The sequence below is a fragment of the Salvelinus alpinus genome, chromosome 38 (assembly GCF_045679555.1).
Source record: "Salvelinus alpinus chromosome 38, SLU_Salpinus.1, whole genome shotgun sequence".
In the NCBI taxonomy this organism is placed as follows: domain Eukaryota; kingdom Metazoa; phylum Chordata; class Actinopteri; order Salmoniformes; family Salmonidae; genus Salvelinus; species Salvelinus alpinus.
In genome coordinates this window covers 1636199-1653045 of record NC_092123.1, presented here as the reverse complement: position 1 = coordinate 1653045, position 16847 = coordinate 1636199, and the positions used below count along the sequence as shown (strand labels likewise).

Genomic DNA, 16847 nt, shown 5'->3' with positions numbered 1-16847 from the left:
TGTGTGTGTGTGTGTGTGTGTGTGTGTGTGTGTGTGCCCAGGCCCAACTCCTTTGTCATCATCACAGCGAACCGTGTGATCCACTGTAACACCGACACTCCAGAGGAGATGCACCACTGGATCAGCCTGCTGCAGAAACCTAAAGGAGACGCCAAGATAGACGGACAGGAGTTCCTGGTTAGGGGTGGGTAACACACACACACACAGAGACACACACAGAGGCACACATAGAGACACACTCACATACACACACGTGTGTGTCTGACTGAGTTGGAACATAGGTCTACTGTGCACCGTGTTAGTCTTCAGGTCTCAGACAATGTTACTCATTACACACCCACACACAACACTGGTACACAACTCAACCACACAGTTATTGTATGATGGCCCACAAGTGATACCTTTGCTCTCTCTCTCCTATCTCCCTCTCTCTCTCTCTATCTATCTCTCTCTCTGTATCACTCTCCTCTCTCTCTCTCTCGCTCTTATCTCCCTCTCTCTGTATCATTCTCCTCTCTCTCTCTCCCTCCTACCCCTAGGTTGGCTCCAGAAGGAGATGAAGACAGGAACTAAGAGTAATGTTCTGAAGCTGAAGAAACGCTGGTTCGTGTTAAACCATAACTCCCTGGATTACTACAAGAGCTCTGAGCGAAACTCCTCCAAGATGGGAACCCTCGTCCTCAACTCCCTCTGCTCTGTCTTTCAACCTGAGGAACGAGTGCACAGAGAGACAGGTGAGAGAGGGAAGGAGTGAAAAGATAGGACGAGAAGGGAGGAGCGAGTCAGAGGGAAGAAATGGAGGGTGTAGGGGATCGGGGGGTAGGGTCTATACTGATGCGCTTGTTGTCTTTTGTAGGGTACTGGAACATCGTAGTGCACGGTAGGAAGCACTCGTATCGCCTCTACGCCAAGATGCTGAATGAAGCTCTGAGATGGATAGCAGCCATACAGGCAGTGATAGACAGCAAGACACCCATAGAAACACCGACACTACAGCTCATCAGAGATATCAAGGACAGCAGTCTGAACCCTGAGGCGGTGGAGCAGACCTACAGGAGGAATCCCATCCTCAGATACACTCAGCACCCTCTACACTCCCCCCTACTGCCACTACCCTACGGAGAAGTCAGTAAGTAGAGTGGAACATCACAATACAGCCTGCATCATAAACATGGTACTGTCACTTCCTGGTAATCCTCCTTGTACTGTCACTTCCTGGTAATCCTCCTGATACTGTCACTGACTTGAACATGAATGGATTTGACGATAACTTTTCTTTCCTTCTCTCCCCCTCCTCCCTCCTTTCCCCTCTCCCTCTCCCCCCTCCATCCCTTCCTCTCCTCCCCCTCCTTTCCTCTCCCCCTCCCCTCCTCTCCCCTCCTCTCCCCTCCAGTCCAGAGACAGCAGGGCTATGCCAGTCTTCAGGATGAAGCGATCCGAGTGTTTAACTCTCTTCAGGAGATGGAGACTCTGGCAGACCCTGTTCCTATTATACGGGTGGTACTACAGACCTGTCAGGACCTGAGACCTCTCCGAGACGAGGTACACACACATGGGCACATGTGCTATCTAGAACCTTAAAGGGTTCTTCAGGTGTCCCCATAATAGAACCCTTTGAAGAACCCTTTTTGGTTCCAGGTAGAACCCTTTCCACATGGAACCCAAAATGGTTCTACCTGGAACCAAAAAGGGTTATCTTATGGGGACAGCTGAAGAACGCTTTTGGAACCCTCTTTTCTAAGAGTGCACATACAGCCACACACACACATACATACATACACAGGCGCATACGCATACACTGTCTTTCCGCTCTCTCCAGGTATACTGTCAGGTGATCAAGCAGACCAATCACGTGCCTCAGCCCAATCAGCCCAATCAGCGGGCTCATTGGCACCTCCTCACCTGTATGAGCTGTACCTTCCTCCCAAGCCGGACCATCCTCAGATACCTGCGCTTCCACCTCAAAAGGTGTGTGAGTGCGTGTGTGTGTGTGTTGTGTGTGTGTGTGTGTGTGTGTGTGTGTGTGTGTGTGTGAGTGCGTGCGTGCGTGCGTGCGTGCGTGCGTGCGTGCGTGCGTGCGTGTGTGCGTGTGTGTGTGTGTGTGTGTGTGTGTGTGGGTGGGTGTGTGTGTGTCCCAGGTGTTAGTTTTAACTGGGTTTATTTAGAACCTAACAGACAACTTGGAAAAGCTCAAACCAAGTTTATTCACCTAATGGGTCAAACAGCTAAACAGACAAAGACATGTTCCCACCAGAACAAGTAAATATACCTTACTTTAGGTGAAGTCTCCTCCTCTTCTCTAAACAGTACTTATTTGTTGCTAGGCAGGAAGTTAAGTGATGTGGGTAATAAGCTGTTCCTTCTCCCTAAAATGTGACCGGACCTGACCTCAGCCCACATTCCTCCCTAATCTACAGCTTTCCACCCTTACAGGGACCGCAACCATGTGATTGCATTTTCCCTTGCTTAGTAACATTCCAAGCCCGTGGCTCATATCCAACCTTTAACTGACCCCACCATTCACTTCCGGTGTATCAAGTCTTTCAAATTACAACCCAACAACTGAAACTAGACTATGGCCCTTCTCCTTTCCATAGGATACCTGATGTCTAACAATTACATGTCCTGACAGAAAACGTTCTGCATTTCCCTCTCTCCCTCAGTACCATGAACAAGGATATTTCATATTTCAACTTTAGAAGTCAGAACCCATCACAGGTGTAGAGATTTTTATTAGTGTGTGTGTGTATATTATGTGTGTGTGTATCATGACTGACTCTGTGTGTGCTCTCCCAGGGTGCGAGAGCATTTCCCCAACACAGAGATTGAGCGTTATTCTGCTTTTATCAACGAGTCTCTGAAGAAGACCAAGACCAGGGACTTTATTCCGTCTCAGGAGGAGATCGTGGCCCTACTGGTGAGGCAGGAGATGACAACTACAGTCTACTGCCATGGAGGAGGCTCCTGCAAGATCTCCATCAATTCACACACCACCGCTGGAGAGGTATACACACACTCTGCCAGAGACATAGGGTATACAAACATGCGCGGTGCCCGAGACAAACACTGACTGTACAAAACATTAAGAACACCTGCTCTTTCCTTGACATTGAATGACCAGGTGAATCCAGGTGAAAGCTATGATCCCTTCTTGATGTCACTTGTTAAATCCACTTCAATCAGTGTAGATGAAGGGGAGGAGACAGGTTAAAGAAGGATTTTTAAGCCTTAAGACAATTGAGACATGGATTGTGTATGTGTGCCATTCAGAGGGTGAATGGGCAAGGAAAAAGATTTAAATGCCTTTGAACGGGGTATGGTAGTAGGTCCCAGGCGCACCGGTTTGTGTCAAGAACTGCAACGCTGCTGGGTTTTTCACACTGTGTGTGTGTGTGTAGGTTGTGGAGAAGTTGATCCGCGGCCTGGCCATGGAGGACAGTAGGAATCTGTTCTCTCTGTTTGAGCACAACAAGGTGACGGACCGTGCTCTGGAGAGCAGGGTCATAGTGGCTGACGTCCTCGCCAAGTTTGAGAGGTACGTAATGTGTGAGTGTGTGTGTGAGCGTGTGTGTGTATGTGTGTGTTGCTAACCCTATCTGTGTGTATTCTAGGCTGTCAGGGACTGAGGAGGATGAGGAGGAAGGACAGTGGAGACTCTATTTTAAACTTTACTGTTTCCTCGACATGGAGAGCATGCCTAAGGAGGGGGTGGAATTTGCCTTCATGTTTGAGCAGGTGAGTACACACAGACACACACACACACACACACACACACACACACACACACACACACACACACACACACACACACACACACACACACACACACACACACACACACACACACACACACACACACACACACACACACACACACACACACACACACACACACACACACACACACACACACACACAGACACACAGACACACACACTCCTTGTCCTACTCCGTCTCACTCAATTTCAATAAATGTCTCTCTCTCACTCTCCCCCTCCCTCTCTCCCCCCTTTCGACACCCCCTCCTCCCTCCTCCCTTCAGGCCCATGAGTCTCTGATCAGTGGTCACTTCCCGGCCCCAGAGGAAACTTTGCAGCAGCTAGCCGCTTTACGGCTGCAGTATCTCCATGGAGACGGGGCCAGCCGCGCTGGGTGGAGCCTCGGTAGTGTTTACCCAATGGGGCGCCTCCGCTCGCGCATCTTCCACTCCACCAAACAGGGAGGCGCGGCAGGAGGAGAGGGAGGAGGAGGGCAGGTGGGAAGTGTCAAGGGGGACGGGCAGGATAGAAGGAGAACCCCCAGCTTCCTGGATGGAAGTCTGAGGCGCAGCTTCAAGACGGGCTCGCTGAAGAAACAGAAGGTGGCGATGGGCACACACACAAACACACAAAGCATTTGCATAAAACATGCATACACACATGCACATGCTGACATCACCATTGCAATATTTTTCCTAGCTGTAGTTGTCAATATGTCCTAGAGATGGCGCCTCTCGTAAATCACACATTATCCTCTATTGACTGGGGCATCGCATATTCCATACAGAGATACCTTACCCTATCGCCTCTGATTAGGTTTAGGATTGATTGATTTGTTTGTTAATTAATTGATTGAATGAATAAATTGATTGATAGATTGATAAATATGATTGTAATCCTGTCCAGGAGGAAGAGGGGCAGCAGGTAGAGATGTGGGTGAAGGAGGAGACATCGGCCACCAGAGCCCATGTTCTGGATAAATGGACCAAGTTACTGGGACTCCCCCAGCACCAGGCTCTGCTCAAATACATGTCCATCGTCAAAGAGTGGCCCGGATATGGCTCTACACTGTTCGACGTGGAGGTGTGTGTGTGTGTGTGTGTGTTTTGTGTGTGGACCTTTGTGTTTTACATCTATCTCATCCTCCCCTCCCTCTCCTCCTCCTCCTCTCTCCGCTTCTCCTCCCTCTCTCTCCCCTGCAGTGTAAGGAAGGAGGTTTCCCCCATGACCTGTGGCTGGGTGTGAGTGCTGACAACCTGTCTGTGTATAAGAGAGGGGAACCCAAACCTCTGCAGACGTTCCAGTATGAGCAGATCACCTTCTTTGGAGCTCCACAACCCTGCACCTACCAGATCACTGTCGACGGCAACGACTTGTTCTTCCACACTCCATTGGTAAACACACACACATATTCTGAAACACACACTTACACACACTTACACACATACACACACGCATATATCAGACAGTCACAACAAAAACAACCTCACACAATGGAAGAATAAATCAGGAATATACTGCACACTGCACGAACACAAACACTGATGTTATCTAACTCTTTCTCTCTCTCTCTCTCTCTCTATCTCTCTATCCCTCTCTCTTTCTCTCCTCTCTCCCTCTCTCTCTCTCCCTCTCTCTTTCTCTTTCTCTCTCTCTCCCTCCCTCCCTCTCGCTCTTTCTCTCTCTCCCTCTCTCTCTCCATCTCTCTCCTTCTCTCTCTCTCTCTCTCTCTCTCGCTCTCTCTCTCTCTCTCGCTTTCTCTCTCTCTCTCTCTCTCTCTCTCTCTCTCTCTATGCAGGTGATGGAGATTGCTAAGATCATGAAAGCCTACATCAACATGATGGTGAAGAAACGCTGCAGCATCATGTCTGTCTCCAGCGTCGCCAGCGCCTTCGTCAGGTGATCAACCAGCAGCCAATCAGAGCCCTCTATTCAACAGTACAGGCCTATCAGAGAGAGGCAGGAAGTGGATACAATCCACGGATTGGTCGGACGGTTGTTTTTTTGGTGGAGTCGGCTGATCTTGGAGAGGGGTAACCACAAAACAGTGGACAGTGAGGGATCTAAAATGGCATCCGATTTCACAAAACGAAAAGGAGATGGACACTGCAGCTAACTATTCTAGACTTGGGAATTGGGTGGATTGGGTTAAATATCTGTTCGTTAACAATGAGCATGGAAAATTACCCATTTTGGGGAGGACAACTCCAGCATATCCCAACCCCCAGTTACCCTGCATGTCACTGTCTTACAGACAGCAGGTCCAGCGAGCACATTCTAACTCAACCTTACTTCATCTAAATATCTCTATTACTCCTTTTATATAAATCTCTAATCTCTCTCTCTCCCATGTATCTCCATCTCCTCTCTCTCTCCTCTGTCATCCCTCTCTCTCTGTTCTCTCTGGACCAAACCCATACCAACGACAAGCACAATAGCCCAGTCAAACCATACCACCCGCAAAGCTCCGTCGCCCCCCTTCTCCCCGATAACACACCCCACACACCCCTAGTCGCAGTCACGACACACTGCCAGCTAGGAGAGATCAAATGAAGCCTGTTACTATTTCTATCTTCCTTCCTCTGTCTCTTACCCTCTCTCCCCCCAGTTGATGAAACTCTATTTTTCTCTGTCTGTGTGTCCCATTTCGCCTCTCTTTACAGTTAAGTGTTAATTTATTCTCTGTTGCTTGCTTGCTTCCTTTCCTCTCTCTTTCTCTCACTCACTCTCTCGTTCATCTGCTGTTACCGTGGTGACTGAGATAAAGGACTGTGTTTTCATCTCGGGGTCAAATGGAAAATCAGGTCCCTTCTTCATCAGACTGCACAGTACTTACTTCCTGTGTCAAAGGAAGTGACATCACATATGGTCAAAGGAAGTGACCTCACACAAACCCCCTCAAGAGAACCAGAGCTGGAGGCCCATCCAGGGCCCTCTCCCCGGAATCATCCTGACTCAGAGGCTCTTTCAAGGGGTAGCTGTCTGGCTCAGTCTGGGGGGGAAGCTCCGTGGGTGTGGAGAGGTCTGGAGGAGAGAATGATGCTAAGAGTGACAAAAGTCGACTACAAGATCAACCAAGGAAGATTGAGAGAGCTTTCTCCTATAATATGTCTACTATGAACATCACATATATAACATATTCATGTCCAACCTACACATACACTAATCAAACACTTATCGTTTTTGTATATCGCACCTCATAGGAACCCTAGATAGATTTTGGTGGTCACTGTACTGTATGTATATAAATACCATTATAAATGCCATTTGATTAATTTATTGTATGTGTAAACTAAATGCGAATGAACAGAGATATTCACTGCTGTATGTCTAATATGCCAACGCACCCTTATTCACTAGCAGTGCCATCTGACTAAATCACAGCGATATAGAGGGGTTTCACTTCTTGATGTAGAATGGGTAGAGTCAGTCGCGGCGGCCATATTGGTAGGGCGGTTTGGGATGGTTGCCTACATGCGTTTCTCTGTGCTCTAGTGAAATGTAGCCTTCGTATCAACCTTCTGGCTCACGTTTCCATATCGGTGGGTACTTTTAAAAAAACATGAGGAATCTAGTCTTGTCTCCTCTACCCATTCTGCTTCTACGCTATGTGACTGTTCTCTAGTTCATGTGTGAATAGAACCTGTTTTAAGTCATGTGACTAGTGTACTGTACGTTCCCAGTGTCTCCCCTCCTGCAGTGCTGTGTTTGGAACGCTACCGTGAGCGTGTGTATCTGTGTCATAATGCAAGTGACTAACGAACTACCACACCGAGGGAAGAAGGGAACCATATGAAGAAAAGAAAGAAAGTGTGTTGTTGAGAAATAAGAGTATTATGTATCTGGGTAACCTTTATAAGAGAATGGTGTTGTGATTGTGATTTTAAATGGGGAAGAGTTTGGGAATGGAGGAAGGGAGGGAGAGGGGAGGATGGGGTATTTATTTGTTATAATTATTGCAGAGGGAGGGAGGGGATATGGTTGTAGTATGGAATTCTGTGAAAGAAGAGAAGTTCACACATTGAGGAGGTATGCATCTAGGAAATAGGAAAAGTTGGAATATGAGAATTCTAGGAACATGGGAATTTTGTTTCCGACAGTTTCTGACTGTCGTCACTGCTTGTGGGCCACAGCCCCCTGGAGGACCAGTCTATAGAATCAGAATTACTGGAAAGGACATTCCAATTCAGAACAACATTCCATCCTGTGTTCCAGTGGACCATTTGGAATGACTGAAAAATCCAATATTTGCGTGCCAGTGTAGCATACATAAATACATGTTTTTGGTAGACAGGTTGGAATGTCAATTATCATCAAATCCAGTGAAATTCGGGACTGTGTCCTATCTAGGTATTCTCTTTCTATGGCCCTGCCTCTCACACGGCTAGTACACAGAGTAAGATGAAGTTGCCTCTTGACACTGATCTAAGGCAGTGGAGGCTGCTGAGGGGAAGAAGGCTCATAATAATGTCTGGAACTGAGCAAAGGGAATAGCATTAAACACATGGAAACCATGTGTTTGATGTATTTGATACCATTCCATTGATTTTGCTCCATTACCACATGCCCGTCCTCCCCAATTAAGGTGCCACCAACCTCCTGTGATCTAAGGTCAGTTTTGCATTTCACACCCAAATGGTAAGGGTAAGCTGATCCTAGATCTGTGTCTATGAGCAACCTCTATACCGGGGTCCTTTTCCAGCCGCAGGCGGCCAGACCAGGGGCTGACTGTAATCTGTTAAGGTTCATATTAATTATTATCATTATATATTGAAACATTGTGATTGTTTTGAGAGAAAACTGAGAAAGAGAGAGAAAATAGTTGTTGTTCTTTTTTTATTTGTAACTGGCTTTACAAACTTCTGCTTTAATAAATTATCGGAAATTGTCCAGTCTTCTCTTCTATACGCGCACGCACGCAGGTACCCGTTTATGCACGCGCACACAGCTGACATGATTGTTCTATTTCAGCTAGGGTGACCACATAATATAGGTCTATATTCAAAATACACAAATGCGGGACAACGGAATGTTTTTGCGGGGCAGTGCAGCCTACATGAATACATGTTTCTGGCAGACAGTTCGAAATGTCAATTATCATCAAATTAATAGGAAGTCTGACTGAAATACGCAACAAATCTAACTTTGTTGGTAAATGAGTGGTGTATTAATTTGTTGATAAAATACGGGACATCAGACAAACTGCCAACATTCGGGACTGTCCCGTATTCTGGGACATGTGGTCGCCCTAATTCCACCTGACATTGGTTGGGCGCGCGCAGGGAGAAAGGAGGACAGACCTTTTTGCCTCAACAGCACTTCAAGGGTTTATTTTCTTTAAACGGGTTGCCTTAATTTCTCCGTGTTGTTACTGAAATAAGACAACTTTTTCAACTCAAGAGTAGCGCCATAGACGACGGGATATTTTACTGCCAGAGTTTGGATTTGAACGTTTCAATAAATGATGGATTTGAGGAGTTTAGTAGGTCTACCTGCTGTTCTGCTACTCTTCGGTGTAGCCGCTGTGTTCGCGCAAACTGCCGCACCTAGCCTAGGTGAGTCAGTGACACTTCTTTTGTTGTTTTTCTTAACCATTGATTTATTGTCGCTTATAGATGATTTTGATCTATATGACATGATATTATAGTTAATTCTGTTGGCTCTAGTTAGTCTATGACGTTAATCACCGAAAAGTTATCAAACCAGAATTTCCCCGATTTCACATTGTAGCATATTTCACAGTGACTTTGCCTTTAGGTAAAACACAAAATGACAATGCTTGTTTTCAGTTCCTTTATAATTATGTAATTTAGACTTTCATCAACCTTAACATGTATATTATTATATTCAGATAATGGCTCTTTAATTTCAAGTGTCTTGGTACATTGGTAACATATTTGGCCTATTCACTGTTAGGGAGTTGTCTCATGGTTTCTGCTAAATGCTTGTGGAACTGAAACCTTTTAGCAGGAACGTTGGAGTGTTTTCAGTTCCTTCTCGGACACATTTCAGTAGCTCTAATCGTGACTGGCTGGCCCATTTAACTGTTTAAGTGTTTGGGTGAAACCAGTTAGTGTCCAAACCAAAGAGACACCTGTTCCCTGTCTTGGAAGAATCCTTCAGCCTTTTAGCCCCATAGAAACCAGACTACCAGGCTTACCCTTCTTATCTGGAGCCATAGAACTAACAGAATGTACACAAACAATTATGTGGAATCATACAGTCAAACAACAAATGGAAATCTCTACAGTAGGCTAGGTCTTGCTGCAAGTGAGAAGGCTTTATTACTGTCTCTAACTGCAGTTGTTTAGTATGTTATGAACTACGGATCTAATGTTTTTCCCCCCTAAATCAACCTGTTTTCTCTCCCTCGCTCAGTGTGTGAGACTAAGAATGGAACAAACTGTGAGGAATGTCTAACGATTGTGACGGTGAGTCTGGGATTAGTCTGGCATGCGAGTCAGGCACACTTTGGGTTTCCTGGTCCTGATTCCATCCCTATACCTCCTGCTCATTGGCCTAACTGGTCCGGTTTACTTCGCTATACCTCTTGCTCATGGGAATAACAGGGTCACAAATGTTTTCTGTTGCACATGAATCAGCATATCAGCTCCACCCTCCACACCTGTCAGACAGGTTGGGGGACAAACTGAATACACACCTCTCTCTGCCCTCATTTCTCTCTCTGCATCCCTCCATCCTTGGCATTGTGAACTCTATCCCTCCCAATCCTGAAACCCCTACCCATTCATAGTCCACATATATTTGTGTTATGTGGACCTGTGTGTGTGTGTGTTTGTGTCACAGTGCCTGTGGTGTCAGAAGACAAAGATGTGTATCACGTACCCAGTCAACACCATCCTCCCCCCGCACGCCCTCTGCCCCCTCAACGATGCACGCTGGGGACGCTGCTGGGGTAAGAAACACACACACACACACACACACACACACACACACACACACACACACACACACACACACACACACACACACACACACACACACACACACACACACACCTCTGCTGGAGTAGGAACTAATGTTGATTGTGTGTGTCAGTGAACTTCCAGTCATTGATCATCGCCATGGCGGTGGTGGGTGGAGTCATTATCATCGCCTTCCTGGTCTGCCTCTTCTGCTGCTGCAAGTGTGAACACATCGGGTATAGTGCTTATAACACACACACTCACACGTTGTTGATTTGTGTCGTCTGTTTCCAAAACACATCTCGGTTTGGGATGATATTATTTTATTTTTATATTATCATTGACTGCTTGAGTGTATTTATATACAGTTTTGGCTAAATATACTGGCACCCATGCACTTTTCTTAAATAAGTTGCAATTTCTTATTTGTTTCTTCAGATCCCCATTAGCCAAAGCAGAAGCGTTTCTTCCTGAGGTCCACAAAACATGACAAGTAACGAAACAGTGATAAACAAAACCAGTAACACAAATTTAAAATAGAAAGATATACAAACAATACAACAACAAAATAATAAACAATACAACTAAAACATGATGTATGTACATGTGTGTGTGTCCCCTTCTAAAATAAGTAACAAATAAAAACATCTGGTCTTCACACCGTATTAGATTTTCAACATTGCAGAACCAATTGTATTTTTGTAAACTTAAGTTGACAATTTTAATTTAGAAAATAAAGACAAATGGCATGGACTAAATTATTGGCACTCCGGAGCTAATACTTGGTTGCACAGCCTTTGGCCAAGGTAACTGCAGACAAAGGTGTCTTGTAGCCATCAATGATGTAACCCACTTTTCAGCAGAAAACTGCTCTAAATCTTCTGTTTGAGGGGTGCCCCCCTCAAATGATGTTTTCACATCTCTCTGTAGGTTTTGGATGTGATTCAAATCTGGACTCTTGGCTGGCCACTCCCGAACAGTCCAGCATCTCTTCTTGAACCATTCCTGGGTGTTTTTTCATGTTTGGGGTTGTTGTCCTGCTGGAAGATCCACAACATTCAGTGGAGACTCCGTTTTTGGACAGTTATGCCTTGCACACGTTCAAGGCCCCCGGGGGCCAGACGCAGCAAAGCAACCCCACAGCATTATCAAATCTCCCACATGTCAGACAAGAGTTCTGAACTGAATCACATCCAAAACCTATGGCGAGATTAGTAGTTGGAGGGAACCCCTCAAACATTTAAGTATTGGAACAATTTGCTGCTGGAAAGTGGGCCAAATGCCAGTAGAAAGTTGCAGCAAGTTCATTGATGGCTTCAAGAAGCGTTTGTCTGCAGTTATCTTGGCCAAAGGCTGTCCAACCAAGTACTAGCTACAATTTAGGAGCTGCCATTTGTCTTTATTTTCTTAATAGAAATTCTCAACTTAGGTTTGCAAAAATGTAAATGTCTCTGCAATGTCGAAAATCCAATATCAATGTTTTTTTCAATTTCAATTTATTTGAAAAGAAATAGGGAATAATTTAGTGCAAGGGTGCCTATATATTTGGCCTCAACTGTGTAGTGTGTGTTTGCTTTGCCGTGGTCAACTAAAGTGTGTAATTCTTCACACACACACACACACTGACCTACCCCATGGACTGACCTCCATGCACATGTATAAGTACTTATCCGCCCTAATGTGTGTATGTCAGGTCTACGAGGTTCGATGCCAAGATGGAGAGACGGACCAATAAGATGAAGGGAAAACAGGAAGAGAGGTAAGACGTCATCATGGCACACAAACATCTGCGTATTTGTCTATGTATGTGAAGAAATTTACAACTAAAGAAAATGTTTTGTTATTCTAAGAGTCAGTATTTACATGGCTGTGTGTGTTCAGCTGGCCTACAACAAATTCCACAGGGAGATATGGTAAACGTTACCCTGTGTGTGCTGTATTTGACCTTAGTTTGTCTCTGACAATGTGACTGCGATCAGAACAATGCCCCAAGTTTCTTTTGTTAGTTTCATATCAGTTACAGCCGGAGTGACACAAAAGCATGACTGGAACAAACCTTTACATACGTCACAGCCAAGCTAACCGCCCAAACCGGTTTGTGCTCTATTCATGACTTCTTACCTACCTGGCTGGTCTGAAAGGTTGTGCAGTCCTCTTAAAATACGAAGTGTGTGTCTAACCAGCTGGTTGTCTTTGTGTTAATAGAAAGGCAGAGATGAAGATGAGGCATGACGAAATCAGAACGAAATATGGTACGACTTAAAATACACGCACACAAACACACCACTCCTGTCTGTGGAAAAACACCATCACTACTCTGATGGAATTTAATATGAAAGATGATCTCTAACTCCTTCTCTCCCTCCATCTCTGCCTCTCTCTCTCCTTCCAGGTCTCAGTGGGTCCAACCCGTACTCCAAATTCTCCTGAGCTGATATTTGGACACTACTATCAACTGCCTGCCTTCCTCTTCACTTCTGACCTTTCAACCAACCCAACCCCTCTCCCCTAAGGACGGTTAACCTTACTGACTGTTCTATGCTCAGCTTACCCTGCCCTAAACCATTCATCATAAAAGTCTTAGAGGCGTTTTAAAGGATTTGTATAATTTCAGACCGTAGTTTTGAATGTAGCGCGCTCACAAGCCAAAACGAGTCACCAAATATTGTGCACCACATCACTTATTTCGTATGATGATATGTTATGTCCAGCAAAAAATATATATATTTCCTGCAATTCGTATGATGTAACGAATTCCAATTCGTACAATATGTTACGATTTTGTAAGTGCTTAAGATCCCGTTCAATATCTTTAACCGTTTTGAGGAGAATACATGAAACTGGCCTTAGATCAAAGTTTTGGGACAACCTGTTATACAACATTATCTGCCCATGTAACACAGGTCATTAAACATTGTGTTGAATGTAATGGACAAAGTATTCTACGAATGCTTAGCTAGAACAAGTTCTACGCTGCTTGGTGAGTGGTGCAGTGCAGAACATGTCTTGCAGTGCAGACTATGTGAGAGCAGTGGACAGGTGCAGTAGCCTTAGAAATGTACCTTATTTATACCTTATATATCTACCGCCTGTGACTACTACTGTATTACAAACTCATAATGATTATGGTACTTGAGGGTTACTACTTGGTTGTAGGAGATCTTACCTATGCTCTACTTGAATGAGAAGATGCACTCCAGAAAAGTTGACCTTATCTATGTTGACCTTTTTCCATGTATATTTATCTGATGGTGATCTATCAGAAATGTACTCCATCAAATAATAAACTTGTATAGATGTATTGTTTTTCTAATTTAAACCAGAATTGTACTTAATGATGCACTATGCAGAAATCCCTCCACCATTTACTGCTTGCTAAAATATGAATAGTTCACCTTATTTCAGTTTGTGACAAAACAAGCAAGTATAGTTTAGAGAATCATTGTACCATCTAAACAGCTGTGAAATATATTTTACATACGGTAAGCATAGAAATAACACACATACCACAGATCTGCTGCTTCTTAAACTTGCTTTCAAAGAGTCACAGATCTATAACTCACATTTCTATGTGAATTTGGTCAGGTTGCCCAAAAAGCTAAATATTGCAGCTTTAAATAGGAGGCTATTCAGAAGAGTTGAATGCTCAGAATTGCAGATAGAAATGTACACACCTTGTAAAATGAGACAAAGAATGTCAGATCTAAGTAATAGATTTCTACCTGTGACAGCTTTCTCATTACAGACACCAGCACCTTCAGTTAGAATCTTGTCAGGCCAAATGAATCAACTTTTTATTAATGTCTAGTTGTGTAATAAACGACCCTTTGTCTGTTGATTGAACAAATCTATTTTTACTAAAATAAAACTTTCCACTATGTAAGACTTGTCTCTCTTTGGATCATATCAACTCCTATAACCTCTACCTCATAGTGAGAAACCTACAACAACCATATCAGACCAGTGATCGTAACATCAATAATAGTAGAGATGTGAATAAACAGGAATTCATGCAGTTCTGACTCAATCCTCAATTCTTAATCTCAATATACTATTTTTATCAAGGATACGTATACTCTTTAATCAAGCATTTTCTATGAGCAGAGCCACAGAGAGAATCACTGGAATGTAAACCCAGGCCTCGATCCCTACCCATTCCAATCCTTCCCTTTCTCCCTTATGAGAGAAATTACATGTTGAGTTGGAGCGCCCCCGACTGGTCATCAAAAGCCATGCCCCCCCCCCACACTCTCAGTTTGCTTCTATTTGGTTCTATAATGAATACACCCCATTTCTCTATCCATTATTTTTTATTTATTTTTTATTTCACCTTTATTTAACCAGGTAGGCTAGTTGAGAACAAGTTCTCATTTACAACTGCGACCTGGCCAAGATAAAGCATAGCAGTGTGAACAGACAACAACACAGAGTTACACATGGAGTAAACAATAAACAAGTCAATAACACAGTAGGAAAAAAAGGAGTCTATATACATTGTGTGCAAAAGGCATGAGGAGGTAGGCAATAAATAGGCCATAGGAGCGAATAATTACAATTTGGCAGATTAACACTGGAGTGGTAAATCATCAGATGATCGTGTGCAAAAGAGCAGAAAAGTAAATAAATAAAAACAGTATGGGGATGAGGTAGGTAAATTGGGTGGGCTATTTACAGATGGACTATGTACAGCTGCAGCTATCGGTTAGCTGCTCAGATAGCAGATGTTTAAAGTTGGTGAGGGAAATAAAAGTCTCCAACTTCAGCGATTTTTGCAATTCGTTCCAGTCACAGGCAGCAGAGAACTGGAAGGAAAGGCGGCCAAATGAGGTGTTGGCTTTGGGGATGATCAGTGAGATATACCTGCTGGAGCGCGTGCTACGGGTGGGTGTTGTTATCGTGACCAGTGAACTGAGATAAGGGGGAGCTTTACCTAGCATGGACTTATAGATGACCTGGAGCCAGTGGGTCTGGCGACGAATATGTAGCGAGGGCCAGCCGACTAGAGCATACAGGTCACAGTGGTGGGTGGTATAAGGTGTTTTAGTAACAAAACGGATGGCACTATGATAAACTGCATCTAGTTTGCTGAGTAGAGTATTGGAAGCTATTTTGTAGATGACATCGCTGAAGTCGAGGATCGGTAGGATAGTCAGTTTTACTAGGGTAAGTTTGGCGGCGTGAGTGAAGGAGGCTTTGTTGCGAAATAGAAAGCCGATTCTAGATTTGATTTTGGATTGGAGATGTTTAATATGAGTCTGGAAGGAGAGTTTACAGTCTAGCCAGACACCTAGGTATTTATAGATGTCCACATATTCTAGGTCGGAACCTTCCAGGGTGGTGATGCTAGTCGGGCGGGCGGGTGCGGGCAGCGAACGGTTGAAAAGCATGCATTTGGTTTTACTAGCGTTTAAGAGCAGTTGGAGGCCACGGAAGGAGTGTTGTATGGCATTGAAGCTCGTTTGGAGGTTAGATAGCACAATGTCCAAGGAAGGGCCAGAAGTATACAGAATGGTGTCGTCTGCGTAGAGGTGGATCAGGGAATCGCCCGCAGCAAGAGCAACATCATTGATATATACAGAGAAAAGAGTCGGCCCGAGAATTGAACCCTGTGGTACCCCCATAGAGATTGCCAGAGGACCAGACAACATGCCCTCCGATTTGACACACTGAACTCTGTCTGAGAAGTAGTTTGTGAACCAGGCGAGGCAGTCATCAGAAAAACCGAGGCTACTGAGTCTGCCGATAAGAATATGGTGATTGACAGAGTCGAAAGCCTTGGCCAGGTCGATGATGATGAAGATGGAAGATTTGGCTTGATATCATTTGTATTTTACAACATTATTCTGGTACTCCCTGTACATAGCCATGTTAAAAAATTGTCAGAGACTCCAGTCACCCAAGTCATAGACTGTTTTCTCTGCTACCGCACGGCAAGCTGTGCCGGAACGCCAAGTCTAGGACCAAAAGGCTCCTTAACAGCTTCTACCCCCAAGCCATAAGACTGCTGAAAAATTAATCAAATGGCCACCGGACTATTTACATTGACACCCCCTCCATCCATTTGTTTTTACTCTCCTGCTACTCGCTGTTTATTATCTATGCATAGTCACTTCACCCCTACCTACATGTACAAATTACCTCGACTAACCTGTACCCCCGCACG

The 16847-nt window shown here is 44.6% G+C and overlaps 2 protein-coding genes across 3 annotated transcripts in view; both read left to right on the top strand.

Annotated features, from left to right (window-relative positions):
• Positions 1–8646, top strand: part of LOC139566530 (unconventional myosin-X-like) — a 64592-nt gene extending 55946 nt beyond the window's left edge. For both annotated transcript variants that reach the window (XM_071387847.1, XM_071387846.1), the window contains exons 29-40: positions 42–184; positions 540–734; positions 857–1129; positions 1394–1542; positions 1820–1968; positions 2797–3004; positions 3399–3535; positions 3612–3735; positions 4043–4360; positions 4665–4841; positions 4961–5152; positions 5557–8646. In XM_071387847.1, the coding sequence (XP_071243948.1) occupies positions 42–184; positions 540–734; positions 857–1129; positions 1394–1542; positions 1820–1968; positions 2797–3004; positions 3399–3535; positions 3612–3735; positions 4043–4360; positions 4665–4841; positions 4961–5152; positions 5557–5661 (2170 nt within the window). In that variant the 3' untranslated portion in view covers positions 5662–8646. The remainder of the gene's footprint in view (positions 1–41; positions 185–539; positions 735–856; positions 1130–1393; positions 1543–1819; positions 1969–2796; positions 3005–3398; positions 3536–3611; positions 3736–4042; positions 4361–4664; positions 4842–4960; positions 5153–5556) is intronic.
• A 109-nt stretch (positions 8647–8755) lies between these two features.
• LOC139566531 (pituitary tumor-transforming gene 1 protein-interacting protein-like) lies at positions 8756–14567 on the top strand. Its single transcript, XM_071387848.1, has 7 exons — positions 8756–9313; positions 10137–10189; positions 10566–10674; positions 10818–10920; positions 12378–12443; positions 12890–12936; positions 13077–14567. Exons 1-7 carry the CDS (start codon positions 9220–9222, stop codon positions 13112–13114), a joined length of 510 nt encoding a protein of 169 aa, XP_071243949.1. The 5' UTR covers positions 8756–9219; the 3' UTR covers positions 13115–14567.
• Positions 14568–16847: the final 2280 nt, after the last annotated feature.